Source organism: Natrix helvetica (assembly GCF_964273705.1).
Source record: "Natrix helvetica genome assembly, chromosome: Z".
In the NCBI taxonomy this organism is placed as follows: domain Eukaryota; kingdom Metazoa; phylum Chordata; class Lepidosauria; order Squamata; family Natricidae; genus Natrix; species Natrix helvetica.
The window spans coordinates 17,690,598-17,707,665 of NC_138554.1; the positions used below are offsets into that span (position 1 = coordinate 17,690,598).

Consider the following 17,068-nt stretch of genomic DNA (forward strand, 5'->3'; position numbering starts at 1 on the left):
TTTCTGGAGATGCATTGGCACAAGAAAACAGCAGAGAGAAGCAAGATAGCAGATAGCAACTGAACTTATTGTTTCAGGCAGATACTGCTTAGCAGCAGGAGGGATGCTGAGCTCCTGTTTTGGGGGATGAGAACCAGATACACCAAACTGGCTCTCTCTTAGCTGCCAATATTTACATAATCCAAAGTTCACTGTAACAGCGTTGCTAAAAGAACATTAAAGAGTTGAAAAACTTAATTTTGCGAAGCTTTTTTTTCTGGAAAAATTGCATTGTTCATTAGAACTTATAAAACTTATGCTAGACCAATCTGAGAGTATTGTTCAATTGTTTAGAATCCCCACCAATTATCTGACATCAGTACAATCGAGGGGGTTCAGAAGTAATGTTGTAATATGGAAGTAGAATTTGGTGTGCAGTGCTGTTTTTCAATTGTAACTTTTGTCCTTTCAGGTGCTGTTCTTAAGGACCATCAGAAAAGGTCAGATGGAGAACCAAAGCATATCTGAATTCATCCTCATGGGTTTTGCCATTGGGCATCAAACTGAGCTCCTGTTAGCCTTCCTCTTTTTAACCATGTATATTGCAAGCTTGGGGGCCAATATGGTCATCATATACATTGTCTTGGTAGATAACCGCCTCCATAACCCAATGTACTTCTTTCTTAGTAATGTTTCCACCTTGGACATCTTATTCACCTCTGTGACCAGCCCACAATTGGTTCGGAACCTCCTCTCTGGTGACAAGTCAATTTCTTTTGCTGGCTGCATGACACAGTCTTATTTCTATTTCTTCTTAGGGACAGTACAATTCCTTCTGTTTACCTTCATGTCCTATGACCGTTATGCCGCCATATGCAAGCCACTGCAATATCATGCCATCATGAACATCCAGGTCTGCATCCGGATTGTTTTTGCTTGCTGGCTGGCTGGGTTCATCTCAGTTTTTGTCCCCACCATTATGATTGCCAGGCTATCCTACTGCAAGTCTAACATCATCAACCATTTCTTTTGTGACAGTGGTCCTCTGTTGGATCTGTCCTGCAGTGACACCCAAGTGATAGAGTTGATTGACTTTGTGCTGTCGTCTGTTGTCATCCTCTGCTCTTTAGTCTTAACCGTAGTTTCTTATATATGTATCATCTTAGCAATAATTCGCATCTCTACCACTTCAGGCCGGGCAAAAGCTTTCAATACTTGTGCTTCACATCTGACCATCATCTCCATCTTATCTGGCATCAGCATCTTCATCTATGTCACCCCATCTCAAAAGGAGACTCTTGAGGTCCATAAGGTTCCTGCTCTTCTCACCTCCATTGTCTGTCCTTTTGTGAACCCTTTCTTGTTCACCCTGCAAAATGACACGGTGAAGCTGGTAGTAAGAGACATAGTGAGGCACGTCACACAGCGGATTACTCACAAGGTTTGTGGTGTCCTGGTAAAGAATGGACATAATCAGAGGGGAGACCAGGCAAAAGCATAAGAAGGGAAAGAGAACAAGCTACAACTTTTCAACCTCAGGAATGAAGATGTTCGTCCATCACGTTGGAAGAGGACCTTGATATCTAATAGATTGTGTATCTATCTAATAGATCCAATCTATCTAATAGATTGTGGGCTTTCCACGATGTGGCTGGTAAAGTCTATACTGGCATGAAATATTCTACCACATGTTGGGCAGACATGTGTGGGCATCATTGTTGCAGCATTTGCAGCTCTGACTTTGCGGAGTGCTCTCTTCTCTTGTGCTAAGGCTGTTCTTCTGTCCTCAGATCTCCAGCAGCCTTGGTGAATCAGTGTGCGCCATGACAATTGATCTTGTGCCAGGACTTCCCAGGAGGTGGCGTCAATTTCCAGGGACTTGAAGGAAGCTTTCAACATGTTTTTGTATCGCTTCCCTTGTCCCCCGTGTGGTCACTTTCCTTGAGACAGCTCAACATAGAGGAGCTGTTTGAGGAAGCCATGGTCTGGCATCTTTGCAACAGGGCCTGCTCAATAATGATGACAGGACAGGAAAACAACAATGGAGCTTGAGAAGAGAGATTTCCCTTCATCAAGTTATTGATTTTTTTATAACAACCCTATAAGATATTAATAATGCTACCCTGCATGGATGAAAGTGGATTTTCATGTAGAATATCTTAGGGAAGAATTTCATTTCTCTGTAATCCTTCCTTCCATTAGTTTCATTAGTTTCTGAAAACTAAAGCAATAGATTTCTTTTTAATTGAATGTGTCTTTTGAAGGTTCCATCTCCCCCCTCCCTCTACAATATTTGGAATATTTCCTTTTAATAAAGAGAAACTATGTATATTTATTTTTCCTATTATTCACAATCATACAGTATAATGGCCTTTTTCTTTTTTGCTGAATGCAATTATTTATAGATGATGTGATAGCTTTATTGATTAGCCTATAGGCCATATCAAAGCACAATGTTCAAACACGTATTGCCAATAAAATCTTATACAAACAATTTAAAATATGAATAAGGTAAAATACAATAGTTATGGGATAAAGTACAATATAATACATACATATATAAAATAGAATAAAATGACATAAAATTATATTTCGGTGTCACCCCTGCGAACTACCCCAATCAATCCCATGCAGATGTCAACCGAACCGTTTTGTTCAAATATTGTGCTATGTTAAATGTTATTTTCAGGTTCTGGCAGCACATAAAGTAAGTTGTTTTGACATGGGGATCCCAATGGGTCATTCGTTTGGTATATAGACCAAGGTACCTGCCTCTCACGGGCAACAATAAAAAAGGATGTGAGCGATGTCTTTTACCTCTTCTGCTCCACAAATGCAGAGACACTCATTGTAGGGTACAGAATGGAATCTCCCATAATTATTTATATATGACAAGTGTTGCTATTATTTCTAACTAATCTTTTAGGGCTTCCCAAAATTTGAATGGAAGGTTTTCAAGTTAAGTTGGTTATGAAAGTTCTTTATGTCCATTGGTAACAAATAATTATGTCAATTTGTTAGTAATGAACATATATTGGACACTGTTAATAATAATAATAATAATAATAATAATAATAATAATAATAATAATAATAATAATAATTATAATTATAATTATAATTATAATTATAATTATAATTATAATTATAATTATAATAATTATAATAATTATAATAATTATAATAATTATAATTATAATAATTATAATTTATTACATTTCTAGACCGCCCCCTCTCCCCGGAGGGACTCGGGGCGGTGTACAGGAATAAATTTAAAAACATACAAACAATCATATACATAGCTAAAAGTCAAATTAAACAACCCCTGTACGAATTTATAAAAATTAAAAACATTAAAAACAGACCCTAAAACCAATCCTAAAAATTTAGAAATAAAACTGAGGTGGGAAAGATGGAATTAGGCCAAGCCGGCTAGCTGGAATAGGTGGGTTTTAAGTTTCTGACGGAAGGAGCGGAGATCCGTAGTCATTCTAATGTCGGGGGGAAGGTCATTCCAGAGGGTCGGGCCCACCACAGCCTAGTGGCACAGCCTAGTGGACGGCACCCGGAGGAGTCCCTCTCTGTGTGAGCGAATCGGCCGAAGGGATGTATGGGGCAGGATACGATCCCGCAAATAACTAGGTTAGCCACTGCATGTTTGCTGCCTCTTGTCCTGGCCATCTCTATCCCCTGGGCTTCTTTTTTGGGTAGGACTTATATTAGACCCACCCACCCCGAAATCAGGCTAGGGCTTATTTTCTGGATGGGTCTTATTTTAGGAGAAACACAGTAGAAAGCACACCCACACCTGGACTGCCAGTTGCAGCCTCTTATCAACCTTCGCCTAACCACATACATTCAATTTGTGGGAGAAACATATCAACAAATCAAAGGAACAACTATGGGATCACTGTTTTCAGTAGTCATAGCAGAGGTCGTAATGCAACACCTGGAATCGATAGCACCCCCATACATTGAACCCAAAATATGGATCCTGTATATAGATTGACCATAATGAAAAGGGACCAGTGACGTGCGGTCAGGGGAGGCAGGGGAGGCAACGCCTCACCGTTCTCATCATAAAAAGAAAAAAATGGTGGAAAAAGGTCCCCTTCATGTTGACTTGGGCTCCGGTCCAGCTACCACTAACCAACGCCTGGGAAACACAGCTCCTCGAAGCTCGTCTATGCAGCCACCACCCGCCCTCGCTGCTCCTTTCGTTGCTTTCCCATTCAGGCGGCTGCGCTGTCACCCCGCTCAAGCCTTGCCGCCTGCATGGGAAGCTGCCTGAATGGGAAATGGGAATTGGAAGCGCAGCCGCCTGAATGGGAAAGCAACGAAAGGGGCAGCAAGGGTGGGCGGTGGCTGCAGGCGGCAAGGCTTGAGCGGGGTGAAAGCGCAGACACCTGAATGGGAAAGCAACAAAAGGGGCTGTGCTTTCACCCCGCTCAAGCCTTGCTGCCTGCAGCCACCACCCGCCCTCACTGCCCCTTTCATTGCTTTCCCATTCAGGCGGCTGTGCTGTCACCCCGTTCAAGCTTTGCCGCCAGGCCCCGTGGAGCCACTTTTCCTGGGCAGCGATTAGTGAAGCCGCTTGACAAGCACACAGACGGCCCGCCGCCTATCGGGTCTTTAGGAAGCAAACGCAAAGCAACCCACCACCATGGGCCCGCGTTTGTGGGCGCCGGCGGCTGCAAGCCTTGGATGGGCTCTTCTTCTTCCTCCTCCTCTCCCACACCCCTGGGAAGCTCCTGCCCCCATTTTGTACGTCTCCCTCCCTCACCCCAATTTTTTTCTCGGAGTTGGTGGCTCGGGGAAGGCCCGCCCTGTAGGTTAGTCTCTCGTTTGATGTGGGGCCATTCCCGGGAGCCGGCGGGTCTTTTGCTGGCTGCCAAGGCAGGGCTTCGCTGAGGTGATGACGCTGAAGAAGCCATGCAGGAGGAGTTAGGGGGATGCAGAAGGCCCGAGGGAGGCCTCTGGGGATCGGGCTTTGGGTTGGTGGGAGACCTTGAAGAAGTGGGGGGGGGAGGAACTGGCACCGGTGGAGGAAGCAACGCTACACGGATCAGTGCACTCCGCGGTCCCCTTAAGGTTCATTCAGGAGGGTGGGGAATGGGACCAGGTGTGCTGGAGGCTGAGGCTGCCTCAGCCTCCTGCACCCGTGGTCCCATTCCCCACCTTCCTGATGACGTCACCAACCTCACCAGCCATAACCCTCACCGCACTACACTGAAAGGGACCTACTAAAGATCACACACAAAACCATCAGCAACATCTACAAAGGAATCCAATTCATAAGGGAAGAAGAAAACAATAAATATGCTTCCTAAATATATCCTCATTAGCAGAGACTGTGATGGCAAACTAGAAACACAGGGACTACTGAAAAACCACCCACACCAATCAAGTGCTCCACTACCGAGAGTAATAACCCAATCTCTCACAAAAGAAGTTGCATAAGTAGCTAATGATATTGTTCCCCATCCTTCTTTTACTTCCTGTGTGTTAGAATTCATTTTTTAACATTGCAGACCGAGGACCACAGGTAGTGTTTTCTTCACCTCTAGAAAGTGGAACCAGATTGAGAAAAACACATTAACAGCAATAGCAGAGTTATGTATCACTTAATGGTGATTTATAGCCCACTCTAAGTGGTTTATAGAGTCAACAGATTGCCTCCAACAATCTAGGTCCACATTTTTTCAATTCTCACTGGAGAGCCTGTGAGATCGAACTGCTGGCAGTCGGCAGAATTAGCCTGCAATATTGCATTCCAACAGAGGTGGGTTCCTATCTATTTGGTCCCCTTCGAGCAAATAGGTAGTAACTGCAGCAGACACGTGACCATACCGGAACTATCCTTGGCGACAATCTCATGTTGGTTTTCTGTTCTGCACATGTGCAGAACAATCTTCATGGAAAAATATAATTTCCCCCTTTTTTTACTGTTGTGTGCATGCACAGACCATTTTAAAAGAAAATGCCCCTCCCACATGCTCCACCCAGTCACTCCTCACCTCTGGGGTGGCTTCCCTGCCTAAGCTGCCATGTGGTGCCTGCCCTGCGCCCCAACTGAGCTGCCTCCTCTTCCTCCTCCTGCCTACAGGTAAATCTACTTAGCCACCACCACCCGCTCATGGAGCTTGCTGCACACACACACACACCATCCCCACTGGGCTCGCAAATTTCCCTTCCCCTGCCCCTTCCAGGATCTCCACTATCCCCATTTTGGCTCCCTAGTAGGAGACGTACTTGGCCCAAAATAGAGTTTTGCTCAGAATTGAGTTTGGGCAAAGTATGAAAAAATGAGACAGGGACATAAAAGTCATAGGGCTGGAAGAAATTTGGAGGTCTTCTAGTCCAACCCCCTGCCCAAGACAAGAGACCTTATACCAGGGGTGTAAAATTACAAGACCAGTGGGCCGAATCCGGCCCATGGGGTGCTTAGATCTGGTCTGCAGGGCTGCCCTAGAAACAGCGAAGGTTCGGCCTGTGGTGCCTCTGCCAGCAAAAACGGAGCTTGGGAGCCCATTTTCACTGGCAGAGCACTTGGGCCACCCCAGGCGCCCCGACACCAGTTCTGTCAAGCTGGCCACGCCCACCCCAGCCCTCTAAGGTCAAACACATGATATGGCCCTCAAAGAAGTCAAGTTTGACACTCCTGCCTTTTACCATCCCAGACAAATAATAATAATAATAATAATAATAATAATAATAATAATAATAATAATAATAATAATAATAATAATAATAATAATAATAATAATTTTATTTGATTAGCCGCAACCCTCTCCCGAAGGACTCGGGGCGGTGTACAATCAAAACAGATAAAATACAGATAAAGACAAACATACATACATAAAGAACAAAGACATATACATGTGCATGGAGGAGGTAGAGTCATAAGTGAAAGACAATTAAAAAACACAATTTAAAATCCCATTAAATAAAATTACTGAATTAAAAAACCCATCAGGAGCGTTATGAAGTTATGATTGAGCCAGGCCGGCTATTTGGAATAGGTGGGTCTTGAGCTTTACACGGAAGGAGCGGAGGTCAGTAATGGTCCTAATATCCGGGGAGAGGTCATTCCACAGGGCTGGGCCTGCCACAGAGAAGGCTCTGCTCCTAGGCGCCGCCCCATGGCACTGTCTGGTGGACGGCACCTGGAGAAGTCCCTCTCTGTGCGAGCGGATGGGTCGTAGGGATGTATGGGGCAGAATACGATCCCGCAGGTAACTAGGTCCTGAGCCATGGAGCGCTTTAAAGATCGTAATCAAGACCTTGAAACGCACCCGATAGACCACAGGAAGCCACTGCAGCTCGCGCAGGAGAGGTGTCACATGGGAGTACTTAGTACTCCCCATAATCACCCGCGCGGCCGCATTCTGGACCAACTGCAGTCTCCGAGTGCATTTCAAGGGAAGCCCCATGTAGAGAGCGTTACAGTAGTCCAGGCGAGACGTCACCAGCGCATGGGTGACTGTGCGTAGGGCGTCCAGGTCCAATAGGGGGCGCAATTGGCGCACCAGGCGAACCTGGTGGAACGCCCCCCTGGCCACGGCTGTCACATGGTCATCCATGGACAGCCTGGCATCCAGGAGGACGCCCAAATTGCGCGCCCGCTCCATGGGGGCGAGTTGAATGCCCCCAATGGCCAGAGATGGGATTAACTGGTTGAACCGGGGGGCCGGAACCCACAGCCACTCCGTCTTGGAAGGGTTGAGCTTGAGTCGGTTGTCATCCATCCAGACCCGTACGGCTTCCACACACCGGGACATCACTTCGACGGCCTCGTTGGGGTGGTTCGGGGTGGAAATGTACAGCTGAGTATCATCAGCGTACAGATGATATCCCACCCCGAAACCACGGATGATCTCACCCAGCGGCTTCATGTATGTGTTGAACAGGAGTGGCGAGAGGACCGACCCCTGTGGCACCCCACAAGTAAGGGGGCTTAGGGTCGACCTCTGTTCCCCTGCCAACACACGTTGTGTCCGGCCAGAGAGGTAGGAGCCGAACCACCGCAAAACGGTGCCCCGGAACCCCAACCCCTCCAGTCGGTGCAACAGGATACCATGGTCGATGGTATCAAAAGATTGAATGATTATTCAATCTAAAAGCCTCCTGCAATGGAGCACCCACAACTCTGGGAGGCAAAATGGTTCATTGAATCAGTGTTCTCACTATTAGCAAATTTCTTCTTAGTTCCAGTTTGGATCTCTTTTTGAGAAGCTTCCACCCATTACTTCCTGCCCTGCACTCGGGTGCTTTGAAGAATAAGTCAGTAAGTCCATAAGGTTTAGATTTAACGTGTTGGAGGGACACGGTGGCTCAGTGGCTAAGAAGTCGAGCTTGTCGATCGAAAAGTTGGAAGTTTGGCATTTTGAATCCCAAGCGCCGCGTAATGGAGTGAGCTCCCGTTACGTGCCCCAGTTTCTGCCAACCTAGCAGTTCGAAAGCACGTAAAAATGCAAGTAGAAAAATAGGGACTTTGGTGGGAAGGTAACAGTGCCGGCCACATGACCACAGAGATGTCTTCAGACAGCTCTGGCTCTTTGGCTTTGAAACAAAGATGAGCACTGCCCCCTAGGGTTGGAAACGACTAGACACATATATGCGAGGGGAAAGAATGTTGGTCTTACCTGAACGTGTCTTTTCCGTGGAGTAGAGGGAGGGGCCACACAAGGGTTTAACACAGCCTGATTGGTCCATTAGACTGAGAGAAAACTTCTTAACCTTCCGTCTCTCCTATTGGTTCCCAGTTTCCTCGATGGCAAAGGTCAGCATCTGAAAACCAAACACAAGAAGAACCAGGAACTGCCCGGCCCTCGCCCACCCAGCCCCTGTCTAACTAACTAGGGCGGGATGTGACCCCTCCCTCTACTCCACGGAAAAGATATGTTCAGGTAAGACCAACGTTCTTTTTCCCATGGAGTCGAGGGAGGGGTCACGCGAGGGACATACCTAAGCTATGTCCCAGGGGGAGAAGACTGGGGCCCAGGGGGAGGGACAGCTGCCACCCGCTGTAGGATCCGCCGGCCAAATGACACCTCCTCTGAGGCATGGACATCTAACTGGTAATGGCATATGAAAGGAGTCGGGGAAGCCCAGGTGGCCGCCTGACAGATGTCCTCAAACGGAGTCCTGGTAGCCCAAGCAGCAGTTGTAGCAGCGCTACGAGTGGAGTGCGCCGTAATACCCGAAGGGGGAACCTGATCAGTTGCCTCATAAGCCGCGACTATGTCCTGTCGCAGCCACCTTCCAATGGTGGCAGATGAAACCTTAGTCCCAAGAGACCCCGGCTGGAAAGACACGAAGAGCGCCTCCGTCCACCTCAGATAAATGCGGATAGCGTGGCAGACATCCAACCTGTGCCATAGACGCTCCTGCTTGTGCGTCAGATTAGGACAAAAGTTAGGCAAGATGATTTCTTGGGCTCTATGGAAAGGTGTGTTCAGGAGAAATGTCGGGTCGAGGCGAAGGACTACTCTGTCCTGGTGAAAAAGACAGAGATCGTCCCAGGACAAGAGCACTCCCAACTCCGATATACGTCTGGCCGATATAACGGCCACCAGGAATGCCACCTTAAGGGTGAGCAGACGCATATGAACCGTTCGAAGGGGTTTGAATGGAGCTCCTGTTAGGGCCTTAAGAACTAGGGGAAGGTCCCAGGTTGGAATCTGTGGACTGGATGAGGTCTGATATTTGCCGCCCCTTTGAGAAAATGCTTTATGAGGAGTGAATGTGAGAGCGTGTGGGATCCCTCCCCCCTAGCAGCGTGGCCAGGGCAGCCACTTGGCGACGCAGAGTGTTATGGGACAGGCCATCCTCCAAACCCTTCTGCAGGAACTCCAAGACATTTGGCACCATGGCCTGGAGGGGTTGAGGCCTAGGGGAGTGCACCATTTGGCAAACACCGCCCAGGTAGAGTTATAGATCCTGGTGGTGGATAGTCATCTGGATGCCACAATAGTGGCTATGACCCCTGAGGAAAGTTTTGCCTTCCTCAGCAGGCGCCGCTGAATTGCCAGGCAGTTAAGTGGAGCCACTGGGTAGATTAGGACCCCCTGACACAAGGCGATTTCTCCCTGAGGGATTCTCCAAGGTTCGGACACTGATAGTTGGACTAGGTCCACAAACCATGGTCTTCTGGGCCAGTACGGGGAAAACATGATGACGAGGGCCCTCTCTGCCACTATCTTTCTGATGGTCCCTGGGAAGGCATAAAGCAGGCCTGGTGGCCATCAACTCCTGAGGGCATCCGTGCCCTCCGCTGTGGGAGTCTGGAACCGGGAAAAGAATCTCGGTAGTTGTGAATTGTTGAGGGAGGCAAACAAGTCCACTACAGCGAGATCCATGAGGCGGCGGCACTCCAGACTCCTGGAGGGAGGGAAAGTTTTGAAGAACCTTGGGGGGTTGGCGAGAAACTCCAGCCTCAAGCTGTACTGAACGGTGGCCCTGACCCAGGCGTCTGTGGTGACCCCATCCCACTGGTCCGCATAGAGTGCCAGATGGCCGCCAATGGGGGGACTCAGGTTCGAGTCACTTCCCTCTGCAGAAGGGGCGCCCCCCCCCCCCCCATGAAAGGGCCATTTGGACTGGGGCTGGAAACGGTTACAGTCCTGATAAGATGACCATGAAAACTGTCTATCCTGTCTGAACGACTGATAACCCTGTTGTTGGTCATGATCGGAGGCCCTAAATGAAGGCCTGCGATACGGATGGGGACGGGTATCGTTCTTCTTGGTGGTGGATGGCATCACCTTCTTTTTATCTTTATTTTCCACCAAGATAGGGTCAAGGGCCGCCCCGAAAAGGGCCCGCATAGGGGGCCGCAGCTAAGTTCCACTTTGCTTTATTATCCATCTGCCAACTGTGGAGCCACAGGAGGTGACAGGAGGTGACAGATGTGGCAAGGGCACTGGAAGCGAACTTAACAGCGTCCAGTGTTGCGTCGGCCGAATACTGGGAGACTGCCAGAATTTTCGTGAATCCGATCCTGGAGCTGGTGGAGTCACATCACCGTGGTACGGTTAAAGTGCGATGTTGCGGCTGCCGCTCTGACCACCCATGTGGAAGCGTTAAAATTTTTAAGCAGGGTCAATTCCGCCCGCTTGTCTTCTGGCTTCATCTTGTCCGCCTCATCCCCAGATACCATGGGGAGGAGGAGACAAGGGCCGCTATTGGTGTATCGATAATGGGAAGGTGGAGGGTTTGGGCAAATGCCTGTTCTAAGTTATAGGCGTGACAAACGTTGCTACCTGGGGTGGAGAAGTTGGATGGGCGGGCCCACTGGTTTTTCACCACTTCCATAAACAAGGGAGGAGCAAGAATGTCCTCCTTATTCGTAGCCATGTTAGAGAACATGGCCATGTCAGGATCCCTGGGAGGTGGGACTGTGGGGCCCCCTATCCCAATTTTGGTGGTCTTCCTGGCCTTATGTAACAAGGGTTTGAACATAGCTGGAGGAAGTAGGCTTGAGGAAGAGGGGGAATCTGGAGGAGCAGAGTCCTCATCCTCCGAGAATCCCATGTCATTTCAGTTATCATTCCCTCTGGTGGAGCCCTCGCTAACCAAGGAAGGGGAGGAGGTCCTGGGCCGAGACCTATGGTAGGACTGGGCCCTGCTGTAGCAAGGAATCTTATCCCTTTAGGCAATGCCATGGGAAATGGCCGCTGAGATAAGCCTTTTAATGCTTTCTGGGAGATGATCTAGGTCAGTCACGTCCTCCTGGCAATGGTCTGTGCCTGGAAGGACCGGACCCCTGTTTGGGTGGAAATATCTGGAAGAACCCTCCAGGGGATCTGCTGCTTCTGCCTCAACTGCACCAGGAGAATCTGGTAGGGAAGGAGACCCCACCGACCTGGAACTCCAGTATGACCTGGGAGGGGATACCGAAGGAGAAGAGGGACTGAAACCCCTACGAGGCATGGGAGAAAGACCCGGACTGGGCTCAATGGGAGACCTGGATCCGGATCTGGGCCTAGTAGACTGGGCCTGTCTCTCAGCCCTGGCAATGGTCTTCTCCAAGGTCTTCAGACGTCTCAACTCATCCTTCTCAGTGGCCCTGGAGGGCCCCTGCACAGGAATCAGTTTTGAGGAGGAGGATCTGGCCTTGGGTTGGTCAGATGGGCCCTCCCTGTTGTCTTGGGTCAGGGCAGAAGCAGCCTGAGCCAATTCAGAACGTGCCGCCATCACCCCACTCAAGTGTCTGTTGAGTAGGCCCTTGCGGAACTCACCTGGTCCTGGGCCTGCGGAAGTTTGGGCACCTTCTGTTAGCCAGCCTGTGCTAGGCCTCTGGCCTCTGGCGTGGCACTCAGATCGGCTGTGGGAGTCACGAGGCTCCAATTCTGCCGGCTTGCTCAGCTAAGAAAGTGCTCTCTTGGGCTTGTAGGCCTGGCGCACGTGGCAGCACTCAAAATGGCCACCGGAGCCTCTCGCCCATTTGTCTTCAGGCAGCCGTAGTATTTAGGCTCTTCGCGGCTTGCCCTCGTGCCTCCGAGGCCCGCCGGAGCTCTTTTATGGGTGTGCGGCCGTAGAAGGAGGGGCTGGAGTGGTAGGCAGCTGGCTAAAGGCTCGGAGCTGGGCGGCTTGAATTTGCGTGCTTCTAGTGCGCCACTGCGTTTTAGCCGTTTTTTCTCCTCACTTGCTTGATTTTCAGCCTTAGTGAGAGAGGCGCGTTGCGGGTGGCAGAAAATGGCTCCTGAGGCTGCAATGGTCACCCGGCATGCCGCCGACCTGGGGATATGACCAGAGCACCAGGCCCGCAGACAGGGAGAAGATAGATTGCCCCACAGGGCTCTCACTGACCGCTCAGGACAGGAAACAAGCTGTCCGTTTGGGCACAGCCACCAATTTAGTTTTTAGAATAATCAATAGATATGATTAATTGTAACTACACTAACTAGAAGAATTTCAATTTTTAAGCAATTTTCCTATCTAAGGAACCAAACAACACAGTGCTTGGACCAAAAGACTGAGAGGAAACTGGGAACCAATAGGAGAGACAGAAGGTTAAGAAGTTTTCTCTCAGTCTAATGGACCAATCAGGCTGTGTTAAACCCTCGCGTGACCCCTCCCTCGACTCCACGGGAAAATCTTTACGTTTACCTTTTTTATTCCTTGTCATCACCCATTCTTATGAATGAAGAACTATAGAGGAGCAACTATTATCTATATCTACAAATGAGCCAGTTTGTCCATAGCTTATATATGTCCACCTTTTGGGCAGCTGAAGGGACTGAAGATTATGCACTATAATAACACTGAAAGCCATCCAATGAGTTCCTTAATGTTTTCACACTGGAAGTGGTGTTTCAGAATTGGCGGAGTAGGCTCTGTTCTGAGCCATGACAGCCTCCTGCAACCCTCTGCCAGCGAAAACAGAACTTGGGGAGGCCCCGTGCCATCCTCCTGAGCTCAGTTTTTGCTGAGAGAGTGCTGGAGGAGGCCACTATGACCCAAAATGGAACCTCGATGAGTGACATCAAGCTGGTCCCCACCACCACACCCCCTAGCCTCCCAAGGTCAAACACAACCCTGATGCAGCCTTCAATGAAATCAAGTTTGACACCCCTCTTTTAGTGCATCGCATTATGATCTTTTTAGATGTGCTTTAATTGCTTCATTTTTATGTGTTTCTTGGGCATGATTTCTTCAAATGAAAGTGGAATAAAATTCCAAAAATATAACAAATGCAACAAACCAAACTTCCAATTAAAACCTTATGTGTTTCACTGAAAATATTGCAATGTGGGAATGGAGAAGAAGGCAAAGTTAATATGTTGGTTTACCAGAATCCTATATTATGGAATGGAAAAAGCATTGTATTAGCAATTAGAATGTATTAGTAAATGTAACTGAATTTTTGAAACAAATGTAAAGGTTCCCCTCGCACATATGTGCTAGTTGTTCCTGACTCTAGGGGGCGGTGCTCATCTCTGTTTCAAAGCCAAAGAACCAGCGCTGTCCGAAGACATCTCCTTAGTCATGTGGCTGGCATGACTAAATGCCGAAGGCGCACGGAACGCTGTTACCTTCCACCAAAGGTGGTTCCTATTTTTCTACTTGCCTTTTTACATGCTTTCGAACTGCTAGGTTGGCAGAAGCTTAGACAAATAATAGGAGCTCACTCCAATATGCGGCGCTAGGGATTTGAACCGCCGAACTGCCGACTTTTCTCATCGACAATCTCAGTGTCTTAGCCACTGAGCCAATGCATCATTATTCTGCAATAGACCCTCTTAAATTAGGATAGCTTTTTACAAAGGTTTTTTTCCAAGCAATTTGATTTTTTGGTGGCCCACAGGATACTTGTGCCACAAAGAGTATTGGGGAGAAGATAAAGCAGATGTGAAAATCAATTTCCACACCATTTAAAATTAAAATAAATTAAGCTGATTCTTCTGCAGCAGTGAATTTAATGATCCCGCACTCCACACCATAGTAGTTGACTGACTGGTAATTTTGAAGTTCTGTAGGAATCATACACAAAACAGAATTTTTCTCAAAGGGTGTAACAGAAAATAATCACTTGGTTCAGAACCATTTGCATTAGAAAGTACAAGTTTTAGAGAGGCAACCAAATACTCATATCATTTGCAATTTGCAGTCATTTAGTTTATTCAGAGAAATCAGCAGGCATAGTTTAAGCTGTAGCAGCCTCTTCAGGATAGGAACAAGTGACATGTAGAAAATAATAACAATCTCTGTGTTTGCATTGTACACCACAGCAATCTTTGGTTAATTGGAAGGGACACAAGAATTATTGTAAAAAGATATTACATTGAAGTACAGAACAGAGTAGACACCCCTCCTCCCAAATAATCTTTCTACAAGTATGCCGCACAGTAGATAAACTTAATAAAAGTTGGACATCTTTACCCAAAGATAGCTGTAATGTTCTTTTTGTGTTGTTCTCCAGGACTTCAGCAGATTGGATTGGACCATTTGGACTCCATCTGCTATGGATTGTTTATAAGGATTGCAGTTCCTCGGGAATTAAGCATTTTAAATCCTATCAACTCCCAGAGCTAGCGAGAGAAAGGAAATGCAAAACCATGTGTGATGGTGGTGGTAGCGGGAGAAAATGTTTTCGGACCACCCAAGAGCATCTACAAAGTGATCCTAGGAAAAACGTGTTGTTTGAAGGTCCTACTCAGGTTTAGAGGAGAAAACTATTTTCCCCTCTAAACCTGAGTGATCACACAGCACTAATGGAAAGTCTGAATGCATGTCTATTTTTACCCCCAACACTTTTCTGTTCTGGCTTACAGGTAGAAGTACGGCTGATTCACAAGTTCATATTCCTGATGCAATGAGGAATCTCCGACAGATCTCCGAGACACTTCCAGACCATGATTTTTTTGCAGGGGAAATGCTAAGGGTAGACTGAAATGACCTGTCTAGGCAACAACCTAACTCATATCCTAGTGAAACATGTGAACAAATCCATCTGGAAAGCCCAAGAGAGAAGATGGGAAAGAAAGAAACCCTCTAGGCAGGAGGTTGACCTCCAAGACCTCAAAGGTCTCTTCCAACTCTGTTATTCTATTCTAAATATTTGAGATGGGGATCTCTAGTTCCTCAGCTTGATCCTATGATCTGTTGATTTTGCTGTGGGAGGCAAAAAAAGAACTATTGCTAAGCTGGTGGAATCGCACTAAGAGATTCATCGCAGAAAAAGCAGTAGCAAGGCAGGACTCGGAAGCCGTGACCATCGCATCCTTGGACTTCTGCAGGTGTGTGTTGTACACTACCTGTTACAAAAGCCGTGCAAAATGAACAGGAAACCTGCGGACACAGGCCAGGCGGACCCTCCGGTTCATGGGACGTCCCCTGTAATTGCAATTTGGGAATCTTCCTGTGCTTCTACAGTGGGTCACTGGGAAAGGTCTCCTGCTGTCGAACAAATTCCCACGAAAGCGAGTTCCGGCACCTCGGCAAACTGCTATGATACTGTTGGCCTGGGCATTGATAAAAGTGTTGCTGGGTTTGCACCTCCCTCGATTCAGCCCCCTTCTCTGCATCATCAAGTTACAATAGGCATTTGGATTAGGGGCTCTGGTTTTGGGAAAATCAATATGGCTGTTAGCAAAAGTTCGGTAATTTTGTGCTTCTCCGGAGTGCACCAGCAGAACCCCAAGAAGGACAACCAGCTGGAGAAACAATCTGAAGATGGTCATGATGGGAAATCGGGATCTGCAGAAGAGGACCAGAGGGAAGACAAGAAAGGGAAGGGGAAGGAAGAAAGAGGAAGAAAAGGACAACTGAGAAACTACAAGCATAAAAATGAGAGTACATCTACCCATTTCAAGGAACTATATGTTTCAATGAGCCATTAAAATACATTGTGATTTTTTTTTCCAGTGTAAAATGTTCCTCATGTAAAGGAACCACTCTATTAAGCTTATACTGGATAACTTATTTTGCTATACTTTTACATAAGGTAAAAGGATAGAGAGCTAGAAAAAACTATCTGTAGCTCAAGGCTGAACTGTGGAATTCTGGGTGCTTCTTAAGCTTGGCTATATGCATGCAAATGTTTCATTACCCAACTAGATTACATCATCAGTGCAAAGGAATGTGGGGCTTGCTCCCTGTTTATATCCAGGAGCTTGCCCTGTAAGTGCTGGTTGGGGGAGGGGGATTGAGTGCTTCCCTCCTTGGCTGGTAGGGGTGTGGTTTCAACGTATGGAGAAACTCCACCAAAACTTGCAAGGAAAGCTACTATATGTACAGAAACAGGCAGCAAATCCTACACTGGCTTGCAACCAAACAACCAAAGTCAGACAACACCAAAAACACCACAGGTAAAGTCTCAATGAAATGAAGTTCAATTCCTGGGGAGTCTATAACCTTTTGGGGAGGGTGGGCAACAGAATGTAAATCAATTGCTATTGCCTTTTGGGGGGGGGGAGTAGCTCCATTTCTTTATGAAGTTTTATTGCAATTTGCAATTCTAGGCAATTTAAAACAATTTGGAATACATAAAAGATCAAAATATCAGACAGGATATAATTACAGATTTCATACTGAATAATCAATGTCCTTTAATTTCTCGCTGTAAATTTATCAAGTAAGTAAGA

General features: G+C 47.2%; 1 protein-coding gene and 1 long non-coding RNA gene across 3 annotated transcripts in view; both read left to right on the top strand.

Annotated features, from left to right (window-relative positions):
- Positions 1 to 484: 484 nt before the first annotated feature.
- On the top strand, positions 485 to 8,840 carry LOC309381740 (olfactory receptor 6J1-like; the record flags this gene model as incomplete). The annotated part of the gene is made up of 3 exons (XM_081933026.1): positions 485 to 1,420; positions 4,491 to 4,651; positions 8,744 to 8,840. The coding sequence occupies 3 exons, from the start codon at positions 485 to 487 to the stop codon at positions 8,838 to 8,840; spliced, it is 1,194 nt and encodes a 397-aa protein (XP_081789152.1).
- Positions 8,841 to 16,629: 7,789 nt separating this feature from the next.
- Positions 16,630 to 17,068, top strand: part of LOC309401955 — a 34,326-nt gene continuing 33,887 nt past the window's right edge. For both annotated transcript variants that reach the window (XR_014176821.1, XR_014176822.1), the window contains exon 1: positions 16,630 to 16,792. This is a non-coding gene — a long non-coding RNA (uncharacterized lncRNA). The remainder of the gene's footprint in view (positions 16,793 to 17,068) is intronic.